Here is a 13,578-nt window from a genome sequence, read left to right as displayed (position 1 = left end):
GCAATAACTGCACAGCATGAAGCAGATATCCTACAGAATGACCTGGACAAAATTACAGAGTGGGCAACGACATGGCAAATGAGGTTTAACGTGGAGAAGTGTAAGGTTTTGCACTTGGGGACTAAAAACATAAAAGCACAATACACGTTAGGAGGGGAACCCTTGGGGGAATCAAAAATGGAGAAAGATCTGGGAGTCTTGGTTGATGATAGATTAGGCAACAGCATGCAATGTCAAGCGGCAGCTGCCAAAGCCAGCAGAATATTGGCATGCATAAAGAAAGGGATGTATTCCAGAGATAAGACTATAATCCTTCCACTTTATAAAACTCTGGTCCGACCGCATCTGGAGTATTCTGTCCAGTTCTGGTCGCCAGTCCTCAGGAGGGATGTGTTGGAGCTGGAGAGAGTCCAGAGAAGGGCAACTAAACTAATTAGGGGATTGGAGGACCTTGACTATGAAGAGCGTCTACAATCGCTCGATTTATTCTCCCTGGAGAAGAGACGTCTGAGGGGGGACATGATAGCAATTTATAAATATCTTAATGGGGATCCCAGCTTAGAAAAAAAGCTGTTCATTCGAAGGGATTGCATGAGGACTCGAGGGCATACAATGCGATTAGAGGAGAAGCGTTTTAACCTCAGGCAACGTGGGGGGTTCTTTACTGTTAGGGCTACAAGATTGTGGAATTCTCTACCACAAGAGGTGGTTTCTGCGGGTAGTATGGTGGCTTTCAAAAGACTCTTAGACTTACATCTCAAGGATCAGAACATTCAGGGGTATGTGAGATGATTACAGCCACACACACCTACACAGGTTGAACTGGATGGACTATTGTCTTTATTCAACCTCACCTACTATGTAACTATGTAACTCTGATGTCCCCTCAAGAACCCCCTCTTACATTACAGTCCACAGAATTACCCTTTACATGTGAATCTGCAGAGCTCCCCTTTACATCTGAATTCATAGAGTTCCCCTTTACATCTGAATATGCAGACTCTGATATAAGGGAGAACTCTAGGGAATCTGATTTAAGGGGGAACAATGTACGGAGGGAACTCATGTTCCCTTAAGAGTCCCCCCTTTAATTACAGTCCACAGAGTTCCCCTTTACATCTGAATCCCCTAAATTCCCTTTAACATCTATATTCAAATAGTTCCCATTAACATCTGAATTCATAGAGTTCCCCTTTACATTTGAATCTGCAGAATTCTCCTTTAAATCAGAATCTGCAGACTCTGATGTAAATGAATACTCTAGGGAATCTGATTTAAGGGGGAACAATGTACAAATGGAACTCTGATGTCCCGTCAAGATCCCCCTCTTACATTACAGTCCACAGAATTACCCTTTACATCTGAATCTGCAGGGTTCCCCTTTACATCTGAATTCAAAGAGTTCCCTTATACACCTGAATCCGCAGAATTCCCCTTAACATCTGAATCCACAGAGTTCCCTTTTACATCTGAATCCACAGAGTTCCCCTTTACATCTGAATCTATAGAGTTCCCCTTTACATCTGAATTTATAGAGTTCCCCTTTACATCTGAGTTTATAGAGTTCCCCTTTACATCAGAATTTATAGAGTTCCCCTTTACATCTGAATTCATAGAATTCCCCTTCACATCTTTATTCACAGAGTTCCCCTTTACATCTAAATCTGCAGAGTTTCCTTTACATCTGAATCTGCAGATTCTGATGTAAGGGAGGTTGCTAGTGAATCTGATTTAAGGGGGAAACAATATACGGAGGTAACTCTGATGTCCCCTCAAGAGTTCCCCTTTACATCTGAATCCACAGAATTCCCCTTTACATCTGAATCCACTAAATTCCCTTTTACATCTGAATTCAAAGAGTTCCCCTTTACATCTGAATCTGCAGACTCTGATGTAAGGGAGAACTCTAGGGAATCTGATTTAAGGGGGAACAATGTATGGAGGGAACTCTTATGTCCCCTTAAGAGTCCCCCCTCTAATTACAGTCTACAGAGTTTCCATTTTCTTCGGAATCTGCAGAATTCCCCAATACATCTGAATCCACAGAGTTCCCCTTTACATCTGAATCCACAGAGTTCCCCTTTACCTCTGAATTCATAGTGTTCCCCTTTACATCTGAATTCTTAGAGTTCCCCTTCACATCTCAATTCTTAGAGTTCCCCTTCACATCTCAATTCTTAGAGTTCCCCTTCACATCTGAATCTGCAGGGTTCCCCTTTACATCTGAATCTACACAGGTAATCCGACAGATAAGCTCAGTTGGATAGCCAAGGCTGTGTCGGTGAGCAGATCGTGTGGCAGTGAGAGGAACGCTGTACTTTAAGCCGAACAGCAAGTATCCAACTGAGCTTATCTGTCCGATGACCTGTGTACCCGCTTTATTCTGGCTTGGATAGTCTTCTGCACTTTAGCACCTGGCTAATGTGAGTGCTAAAACTTATTTATAATAAACATACGCTTTTATCAACATTACTTGCACCATGGGTATATGTTTTTTTCCCCATGCATGTGAGCTGGTGAACTCATTAAAGCCAGATTGGGAGCCAGAGCAACGGAGGAGTTCACATACCCTTTCCCTGCTGGAAATATTTCATGCTGTCATTGGCTAAGCTTAACAGCGAGGTCACACTTTATGAAGGTGATAACATCTGACAAGCTGTTTTGTGAACAAATACCCACGGATTGTCATTTTTCTTTTTTGCACTGGCGATTGGGGACCTTTTTCATCAATCATTCACGGAATACATTTGTGATTTCATTTATATCACCTGTCATTTATTCTATGGATTTTATTCACAGATGAAAGTATATATTTTTTCAACACTTATTTGTTTATATAATTAATCAATTGTCTTATATCATCACATTTCATATGTATTCACAGATTATTTTAATTTTATTATATTTTATTTTATTTATTTTCACCCATTTTTAATATAATTTAATTTTACATTTTTCACTATTCATTTTGCACTTTTAGAAGTTGTTTATATTAATGTTCAACATCACACTTCGTATGCATTCATGGATATTTTCATTATATTTTTAGCGCTGCATTTTTAGAATTAATAATTTCACACACACTTACCACAAGGGGAGTGAATAGTGCAGGCAGCTAAATACACAGTATTTCACATAGTAGCTCGCAGGATCACCTATTATCATGATTTAAGGGGGAACACTGAAAACTCTAATGTACAGAGGAAACTCTGATGTAAAGGGGAATGCTGCAGACTCCCCCCTTACATCAGAGTCTACAGAGCCCTCCTTACATCTGAGACTGCAGAACTTACATTTCCACTGTAAGGGGGATCTCTGTGGACTCTAATGTAAAGGAGAACTCTGATGTAAGGGGTGCTCTGGAAACCCTTATTTCAGGGGGCTCTGATGTAAGGGGCAATGTTGTGGATTTTGGTGTAAGGGAGTCCCTGCTCACCAAAGCCCCCCGTAAATCAGAGCCCGCAGATCACCCCTTATTTCTAAGTCCCCTTTATATTAGTGTACTCACTGGGAGGCAGGAGAGAGAGGGGGGGGGGACTTTACTCACAGACAGTGGATGGATGGTTAGCTCACTCACCCAGGATGGGTCATCTGCAGTCTGCACCTTTCATCTCTACCACGCTGCACATCTACTGGCTGCTGGGCTTCAAACCTCCCGCCCATATATTCCCTTTTCTGAGGCACAGCGCTGCCGGGAATTGGGTTGTGGGAGGAGCAGACACAGGAGGAGAGGAGTGGGAGGAGGAGGAGCAGTTCAGATCCCTGTGTGAGGAAGGGAGGAACTGTCAGTGCAGGCTCTGAGCTGTGTGATAGAGACACTCTGAGCTCAAAGCCCTGCAGCCAGCAACCCCACTGGCACCCCCTCTACAGTGGCAAAAAGGCCAGGGCCCGGTCGCAAGTGCGAACTTTGCGACCCTGGTAGTTGCTCCACTGCTTTTTCCTTAAGGCTTAGTTCACACTACTGCGCATGTGTGCTTAAATGTGTTCCTGTGCTTCGAGTGTAGGGCAGCCCATTCATTTCAGTAGGCTACCCTTTTTGACAAGTCCTTTATTAAAAAAAATATAAAATAGTGTCCCTTGATGTAAATCCATCGTCAATCACGATGCCCGCCAGACCCAAAAAATAGAAAAAAACGAATAAACTCTTCACCTCCTTAGAGGCTACCCACTGTATGCCCGATCTTTAGCTTTGACAGTTCTTTTATAAGCATAGGGCGGGGCCACCCGGCGACGTCACCCGATAGAACCGCCCCTTCTGACGCAACATGATGTCACGTGATGTCAGAAGTGGGAGGTGCCACCGAGTGACGTAGTCGAGTGGCCCCGCCCTATGCTTATAAAAGAACTGTCAAAGCTGAAGATTGGGCATACGGTGGGTAGCCTCTAAGGAGGCGAAGCGTTTTTTTTATTTTTTTCTATTTTTTGGGTCGGCAGGCCTCGTTATTGACGATGGATTCAATTTTGGGACACAATTTTTTTTCTTTTTAATATAGGACTTGTCAAAAACTGTTTCCTGTGGTTTTTAACTTTTTTTTACACTTTTTTGGTGTATGGATATGGGTATGATGTACCTTATACCCATTCACATAGGGGGGGGCAGGATCTGGGGGCCCCCTTGTTAAAGGGGGCTTCTAGATTCCAATAAGCCCCCCACCTGCAGACCCAGACAACCACAGCCCAGGGTTGTCGGGGATAGGCCCTTGTCCCCATCAACATGGGGACAAGATGCTTTGGTGTGGGGGGGCAGAGCCCCTCCGCCCCATAGCACCCACCCCCCCCCATGTTCAGGGCATATGGCCTGGTATTTTTCAGTAGGGGGGGGCGCTCGCTCATCTCCTCCCTTCCCTGACCTGCCAGGCTGCTTGCTTGGATAAGGGTCTGGTATTGATTTCTGGGGGGACCCCATGTGATTTTTTTTTTAATTTGGCCCTAGTATAGACTGGGGGGGGGGGGGGACCCTACGCTGTTTTTTTTTTTTTTTTTTTTCTGTATTGCTAGGAGCCACGAGCAAGTTTAAATGACATTTTTTCCTTTAGAAATGTCCCCATACACTTTTTATGGCAATAACTTGCATATAAGCCTTTAAAATGAGGACTTTTGATTATTCATGTTTGTTTCTCATACACTTTAATTGAGTTTGCATGTACTTTTTCCCTGTTCGAGATGTTCTGGTGTGAACCAAACAGGGGGGGGGGGTGTTCAGCCCATCCCTACTGATCACTGTATTCGTGTCACTGGTTCACAAAAAGTGTCAGTTAGGTTTCCGATTTGTCCGCTGCAATATTGCAGTCCTGCTATAAGTCACTGATCGCCGCCATTTCTAGTAAAACAAAGAGGAAAGAAAAGACGAATAAATAAAAATATCCCATAATTTGTAGATACTATAACATTTGCGCAAACCAATCATTATACACATATTGGGATTTTTTTACCAAAAATTTGTAGAATACATATTGGCCTAAATTGATGAAGAATATTGATTTATTTTTTGCATTGGCTGTAGGAGAACTGGCAACATTGCCAGTAATAGCAATGGTCGCTCCTGCCTCAATTAACACTGCCTCTGCTGGCCTATAAAAGGTGGCCATAGGAGCAGACTCATTGCTGGATTATCTCTCAGCTTCCTGTGTTTCTGTGCTTCCTGTGTTCCTGTTTTGACTTTTGTGACCCGGTGTTCCGTGAGAATTACCTACCCCGTGAGAATTACCTACCCCTCGTCACTTCCGGCCAGAAAGAGCTGAGCAGCGCAGCAGTGCGCATGCTCAGAGCCCCGGATACGTGATGGAAGAACAGAGGAGCTTACTAGTGCGCATGCGCACTAGTATGAAACGATCACGGTGTACCGTGAGAAAAACCTACCGACGCGGCACTTACCTAAAACAGCTGTGCTGACATACGAGTCATCTCCGCTCCTGTCCCGATCACTTCCCTGCTCTCGGCAAGTAAATATAAAAGCGGCTTTCGGCTCAGTGATTTATGTTTTCATACAGCCGCCGCCGCTTTTATATTTACTATCCGAGATCAGGGAAGTGAGCGGGACAGGAGCGGAGATCACTCGTATTTCAGCACAGCTGTTTTAATGTACCCGCTGCATTACATACAGTGCGGAGTACCGGAAGTGAGGAGGGGTAGGTTTTTCTCACGGGTAGGTAATTCTCACGGAACACCGGCTTGTTTCTGAACCATCTGATCTCCTCCTGGTGTTTGACCCTCTTTTGCCTAAGGACTCTGTTTCTGCCTGCTCACCCGTGTATGACCCCGGCTCGTTCCTGTTCTGCTACTTACCTTGCTCTTGGACTGATCACCGGTGTTTGACCCTCGGCCTGGCTTTTACTACTCCTCTAGTTGCCTGCCTTACCCAGAGTTCCTGAAATCATCTGGTGCTCACCACAGGCGACCTGTGCTACTGGGGATGCTTCACCTCCTGTACCACTTCCAGGGGTGACACGCACTGAGCTGCAAGGGAAGCCCTCTCTGCACTTCGGCCTCCATCTAGATTGTGACAGATCTCCCATCTACACTGATAACCAACGCAAGGGGCAATTTTGCACTAACCACTAAGAAAACTCACAATTTTTAACTGGCTGCCTTTCGTTTCTGAAGTTCTTATTAATTTCAAGATTACTAAAAATAATTGTGTAGGGAGTTGGTAACTAAGTTATATGCCCTGGGTGTCAAATGCACCAGAATCAATTTGATAAAAATTGTCTTTTTCTTATTGATTGCACTAATGTACAGTACCATGAGCTCATTTCTTGGCAGAGGTTCCACAATACCTGATCATTATTTAAAGGCTTCATCAGGGGTTCAGTGTTGGGACTCCCCCTGAGAATGCCTTAATTTATCTTTCCGGCCAAAAAGCTGGTGCCATCCTTGGTCAGCCATCATCCAGGGTTAGTTTCTTCATCCTAAAATTTTTCTCCTACACGACAATCTTGTAAATATTGTTGCCTATGCACAAAACATGAGCAGTGAAATAGGTGTGACAGATTTACAATACGATCCCAGCCTGATAGATAAATTCCCCTTTCTGATAGGTAGATAGGTGGCTGACACTGTGAGCAGTTTTCCTAATAGTTTTATTGTCTAATCCAAAACATGAAGCAAAGCAAATGTTCATTAACCCTAAAAGAATACTGTTCTAAACAGCTTCAGAAAAGCATGTCTGTTTAAAAAAACAAAAGCCTATTTACATGAGCCCAGAAACTACCCATTATGTTCTCCCAGCCTGGCAGCTTTCTGTTTTGGCACCTCTGGCAAGTGACAGGTTTCAAGTGCAAAATCCAAGTGACAGCTGGACTTCATCAGAGCTCCTGATGGCAGATATGGGCTGCAATCTTAGTGGTTTAATTTGCTGCAAGCTGTCACCAGCTCCTGGTCCTCTGCATTGCCCGACCACCACCACAGAGGTTGCTGGAACAGAACAGCTATGGTGTAAAGACTGTAAATAAAACTTTAGGCAAAAGAGTAGTAAGATCCAGGCAAGGTTTGAATGATGCAATGTTGACCTAAATGACTTATGATGTCTCAGGGGGAGTCCCGACACTGAACCGCTGATGAAGCCTTGAAATAATGATCAGGTATTGTGGAACCTCTGCCAAGAAATGAGCTCATGGTACTGTACATTAGTGCAATCAATAAGAAAAAGAAAGTTTTAAGATCCAGGCAAGAGATAGGTCAGGTTCAAGCGGAGCTCGGGGTCAGGTTGAAAGCAAGAGAGTAGTCAGGTCAACCCTGGGTAAGCAACAAAACAGGCAATCAATAGTGTAGTATAGCTTTTTTTGCAAAGAGAAGAGTAGCTGGTAAGAAGACAGCTCCAGCCACTTCCAGGTTTGGCGCTTAAATAACCTTTAGGTCAGAGGATATGCCTAGGGCAGTGATGGCGAACCTTGGCACCCCAGATGTTTTGGAACTACATTTCCCACGATGCTCATGCACACTGCAGAGTGCATGAGCATCATGGGAAATGTAGTTCCAAAACATCTGGGGTGCCAAGGTTCGCCATCACTGGCCTAGGGTATTTTCAGGAAATGCTGTAAGTCCTGACAAGGATTCTTCAAGCACCACTAGAAGTCCTTGCAGGGAATTTTTGCAAGAATTGGAAATCCTGGCAAGGATTCTGCGAGCACCAATGGAGGTCCTGGCAGCAACTCTATAAGAGAAAGGGTTTTGGATGTACTGGTAGAGATTCTGCAAGTGCCGTAATATATACTGGCACGCAAGTGATTTGATACAGGATGGATGGATGGCATGCTCTCATAAATACATTATCCAGTTTCAGCAAGTAGATTTGGGAGGACAAAATGAGAAAAGATAGAAGTGGGTGTTTTGTAGGGTGTGCCACATCTCCGTCTCCTACAGAAATGTTTGGCTAGCCTAAGTATTCCTGCCTATGAAAAAAAAAAAATATGCCAAACTGCAGTTTTGAGTAAGTCTATCAATGCTGTTCCACCTTTGCTAACATTTTGGTTTTATTTTTTGGTTTTCAGGCATTACTCTGTGGATTGTGCATTATGTGCCCTGAAAATCCTCTTCAGTTTTTGGAAATGAAGATTAAGGAAATCATGGAAAAGGGTCATCAAGCTCTTCTATGGTATTATGTTTTTCCATTTAACAAAATCACTATAAGAAACATCAAAAATATGAAGTTCACAACATGATTCCTCATATAACGCAGCGCTGTAAAAAAAAAAAATACAATGTATCTAACACATGTAAATTATCCTACAATACAACCAGAAACTGTCAACAAAAAGAAACCGTGTATACCGCCTTGGCTCACTTCGGTGAGGCTTTTAAATCGCACTACTTCAGCGATTTGCACTGCTGATTTATTTTCAGCTTGCAAATTCATTTAAGAGAAGAAACAAATGGCAACTGCCCCAACCTATAACTGGGCCTAACTTCAAGGAGCACATGGAAGGGCGACGCATGTCAAACAACAAAAACAAAGAAATATTCCCAGCTCAAGTTACCAGCCAGCCTGCAACAAACTGAATTGCCCTGTCTAACAGTTCACAATAAAAACAGGGGTATAGTTTGCACACATTTTTGATTACATGTATAAGCTGCAGAGGCCATGTCACAGCACCCCAGTATTATCTGCAGTCCTAACTCTATACATTTTGAGAGCCTCCAGAGTAGGTGAACATACAGTATATAATTATGGATAGATTGAGGACAGGTATGCCTCGAGGGAGACCACTCCTCCTTAAAGGCACAGGAAGGCACTGGACACCCAGCAAATAGCACAATGGCAGCAGAGTTGTCCAGTGCACCCCCTCACCAAATTACCAACAGTGTAAACAAATTGCCCCAACCTTAGAGCTGCACGATACTGGATAAAATGAGAACCATGTTTTTTTTTGCTTAGAATAAAGATCACAATTCTGAAGAACTTTTTTATTTAAAAAAATTACAACCTCTTAACATTAGGTTATCAAACAAGATGGCAATAAAATAAGACATACTACTCTATGCTTCAATCAAATTGAAAGAAATGTAATAAAAATAAATGTAATGGGTAAAAGGAAAAAAAAATTACCATTAGGTTATATTAGGGTCTTTTTTTGTTTAGTACTCGCCGATACCAATAACTGATACCTACCACAACTTTTTTATTTACATTTCAGCTGTCGGCAATGGTACAAAGCATTGAAATGTTATTTTACAAATGAAATACATTTTTTTTTTTTTTTTTCAATTTTGTGCTTTTTTCAATGTGATACGTGTAAATATATGTTAATGGTGCAAAAATATTAATGAAAAAAGTTAACAAAAAAAAGTTTTAATTATTAATAGTTTATAAAATAGAAGTAAAAAAAAAAAAATCAGCAGGAAAGTAATAATTAAATGAAGAAGGAGAATAAGGAGTTAATAAGGCTAATTAGATATAATTAGATATAAGGGTTAGACCAAAAAAAAAGATAGATATATAGATAGATATATGTATAAATATATATATTTATACATATATCTATATATATTTATTACATTTCTATATATATATATATATATATATATTTTTTTTTTTTTTTTATTTGACAAGGTTGCTTTAAACTTATTAAATTTGCAGACTGAAGTTCACCTCTTTGATCTGTAAATGAACAGAAAGATACAATGTTTCTTTTATCTCTCAGCTCTGAGTAATGTTGTTGATTAACATTGCTGGCTGCAACAAATAAATATTCGCAGTTCCCAGCCAGCGTGCAACAAACCGAATTGTCCTGTCTAACAGTTCACGTTAATACATTCGTAATCTGAAGAGGCAGCGACAAGGAAGTCTATGCAAGTCACAGTGAAATTGGTAAAAAGTAGTGTAGGAACCTTTTCAATACATGAGTCGCGGCGATTTGAATGGTTCCATTGCAAGCAAACTAGTGCGACTTCTCATGTGATTTGGCACTGTCAAATCGCATGACAAGTCATACCAGTGTGAATGGGGGCTAAATCAGTTATTCAAAATAGAATCATATCAGAGTGTCCAAATGTTTTGCTAATGATATATCCTTCTTTCGTGTCCAAAAAAATAATGGTTCTTTATAAGCAAATTAACTTATAAACTTGAATGGTGCTTGATATGTGTCCAAATAAATAACCCAGTGAATCAGAGGCGTAACTAGAACCTTCAGGGCCCTGATGCAAGAAACCATGAAGGGCCCCCCAGACCCCTGGCCGGGGCCCTTACCTTCAAGCCCAGGGCTCTTCCCACTAATCCTGGGGCTCTTTACACTTGTTGCATGGCCTTTTATTACGGTCCCGCAGCAGGATTCTTTCACAAGTTCTGCAGTGGGCCCCCTTCCCGCAATCTTGTGGGCCCCCTTCCTGCAATCTTGGGGCCTCCCCACAGTGGTGCAATGCCAGGGTCCGGTTGCAAGTGTGACCTTTGCGATCCTGGAAGTTCACCCACTGGTTTGCTACCGGGCCCCCTGGAGCATGGGGCCCGGTAGCGATTGCAAGCCCTGCAACCCCTGTAGTTACGCCCCTGCAGTGAATCTCCATAAAGAGCACCAGCTTAAACAAACATGTTTCCTTCAACTTTCTTCAGGAAATGCACAAAAAAAAAATCTTCTTTCTTTTCAAATATCAGCCTTCCTGTGTACCAATATACCATTAGGGCTGGTTCACACTGGGAATTGCACAGGAATGCGTTGTGCATTTCTGTGTGATTAACATTCAGTTCTGTGCTGTTCTGCTTTGTGCATGCACTACTTTTGGAAACTCACTACAACCACATTGTATGGTACCTCTGGTACCATGCGATTCAATGTGGGCAAACGCATTGCGTTTGCGACCTGCATTTTGGGTGTCATTAATTTATTATTGACACCCGCTGTAGATTGCAACTGCAGTGTATTTTCAACATGGTCTAGGAGACGTGCAGGTTTTCTACACCGTGTTCTGGTGTAAACCAGCCCGTATTGTACAAGGTGTGGTGCGCTTGTTTCTACAAGCCAGAATTGGACTAGTTAGCCACCAGTAAAATGCATTCACAAAAGGAGAAAATCTCGGGCACAGCCTGCGTGTAAGTCCACAGTCATTGAAACGACCATGAGCTTTTCAAATATACAAAATGTAGTCCATATAAGGGTTACTGAGTTGGCCTTCCGATGTAACCCTTATATCTACGGTAGTAAAAAGGGATACTGGCCAAAAGGGATGTGTCCTGAATGTGTCCTAGCAAGTCTAGCAACCAATGACAGGGGAGAAGGGACAGGCGGGTGAGGGGGCGAGATGCACCCAGCAGGGGAGAAGGGACAGAGCACACAACACAGGCAGGAGTAAATCATCACTCAGTTTGTGTGCCTACCCCACTGAGTTCCTGCACTGGCTCCATCCCCAGGACATATTTACCGGAGGGTTGTGACTGGAGGTATGTTGTATCTGGGGGGTTCAGGTGGACAGAAACCCGGACTGTCCGAGTCAATCCTTTATGGGTGGCAACCCTAGGTTGGCCACACACATGGGAGATTACTCCAGGGCTGACTGGGTCATATAACACAACAATGTTTGGCTCATTTCCTTTTTGTTACTGGGATTAGATTGACCTGAAAAGGAGGATGTGTTTCTCTATTTTATTGTGGAATTTTTCGTTTTTGCTGCTGTTAAGCATTTTGAATTTATTAAAGGACTACAGTATATTTCTCCACAAAGCCACTGTCCTGCTTTCCTGCTAACCCCACAAACTTCACAGCTGGTGGATGGTGGAACAAGCTTTAAAGAAAAAATACAATTTAAAGGGACAATACCCTCCTAGAAATGGAAGATCTAGATCTAGAAATTAAGCAAATATTGAAGCAATTGCTAAAGGCTAACACGGCCGTCCATAGTAATACAGAGCAAAGGGGTCCAGATAACCACCATGAGGGAGACTACAGCATCCCAAATAAGGACTCTGGCTGAGGCGTGCAGTCAAAGCTGTGAGCCAATCGGATGTTGCCCCCAGCAACCAGGCTACTGCCAGGGCAAGCCATTTATTACAAAAGTTGGCAACGGTTGTGAGAACAGAATAAAGAGAAGGTTGGCAGAAGAGGGCCTATGTGACGGAGTCACTTTGGTTGGGGGGGCCCATGGAATCCAGCTTACCTTAAAGAGGTTGAGAAATCCCTCTCTCAGCTCCCTAGGCCCCTCTTATGTGTAGGTCACCCTGTGCCTATTAGGGGCATAGGGTGACCAAGAATGATGAACAGCTACTTAATGGACACTTACAATATGGTTTGGATTACTTCAAATGGGACAGTAATATTTATCAACAATATATCTCAAGAAATATATGAAGACTATTCCTGGTCTGTTTGATTCTGAACATGTTCATTGAAAGAGCTGGTCACATTGGCCTCTGTTCCGTGTTCTTCAATGTATGAGACGGACAGTCTGTTACTGGGGTCTCCTGCTATTGTCTGTTTAATAAGATGTTCTGTGTTTATACTTAGGATATTGTGTAATGTATTTTGTTTTAGCCTTGTTGCAGTGCTGAGTTAATTAACATGTTAATTATAACATTGTCTAAATGTAAATTCCCATTCAGCTATTGTGTCTGTCCAGATGGCTAGGTAATTAGTTCAGGTTAAATATATTTCTGTATGTAATCAGGCACCTGACCTGGTGGGGGATATATTCGGTGTGATTCTGCTAGTTTTGTATTGGGGGGGGCTAGAATATCTGATATCTATGTTCCAGACTGAAGGAAGCGGTATACTGACAGAAGCACACAAGCACATTGTGGGGTTGCGGTTCCATTACAGCCTATTTACTCCTTTCTTCTCAGGAGATTCACAAAAGTCATAATATGACCTCACTGTTTAGGACACTAAGACCTATGATCGCCTGAAACGCGAGATTCTAAGACATCGAGGAGTGACAGCAGTGGTTAGTGTACAGTGGGTGCACCATTGGAGCTACTGGTTAGATCAGCCGCCATAGTTGCAAGTGCACATTCTCATCCAGTTGGTCACTAAGTGACTGCAGGTATACACCTTGACGGGACCCCAAAAAATACTACTGTATTTTTTTTGGCAATGTAGTATCATATCAAATGTCTGTATTTCTGCTAAGGTAAGGCATGCAATATGATAAAAA

At 42.6% G+C, this 13,578-nt stretch overlaps 1 protein-coding gene across 1 annotated transcript in view; it reads left to right on the top strand.

Annotated features, from left to right (window-relative positions):
• The window catches only part of FBXL13 (F-box and leucine rich repeat protein 13), a 307,351-nt gene that overhangs the window by 1,228 nt on the left and 292,545 nt on the right, over positions 1-13,578 (top strand). The window contains exon 2 of the mRNA XM_082255154.1: positions 8,490-8,593. Within this exon, the coding sequence (XP_082111280.1) occupies positions 8,490-8,593 (104 nt within the window). The remainder of the gene's footprint in view (positions 1-8,489; positions 8,594-13,578) is intronic.

This window comes from Pelophylax lessonae, assembly GCF_965119305.1.
Source record: "Pelophylax lessonae genome assembly, chromosome: 4".
Lineage (NCBI taxonomy): Eukaryota > Metazoa > Chordata > Amphibia > Anura > Ranidae > Pelophylax > Pelophylax lessonae.
Note: the sequence above shows the minus strand (reverse complement) of the source record. Positions and strands in the feature narration are given on the sequence as shown.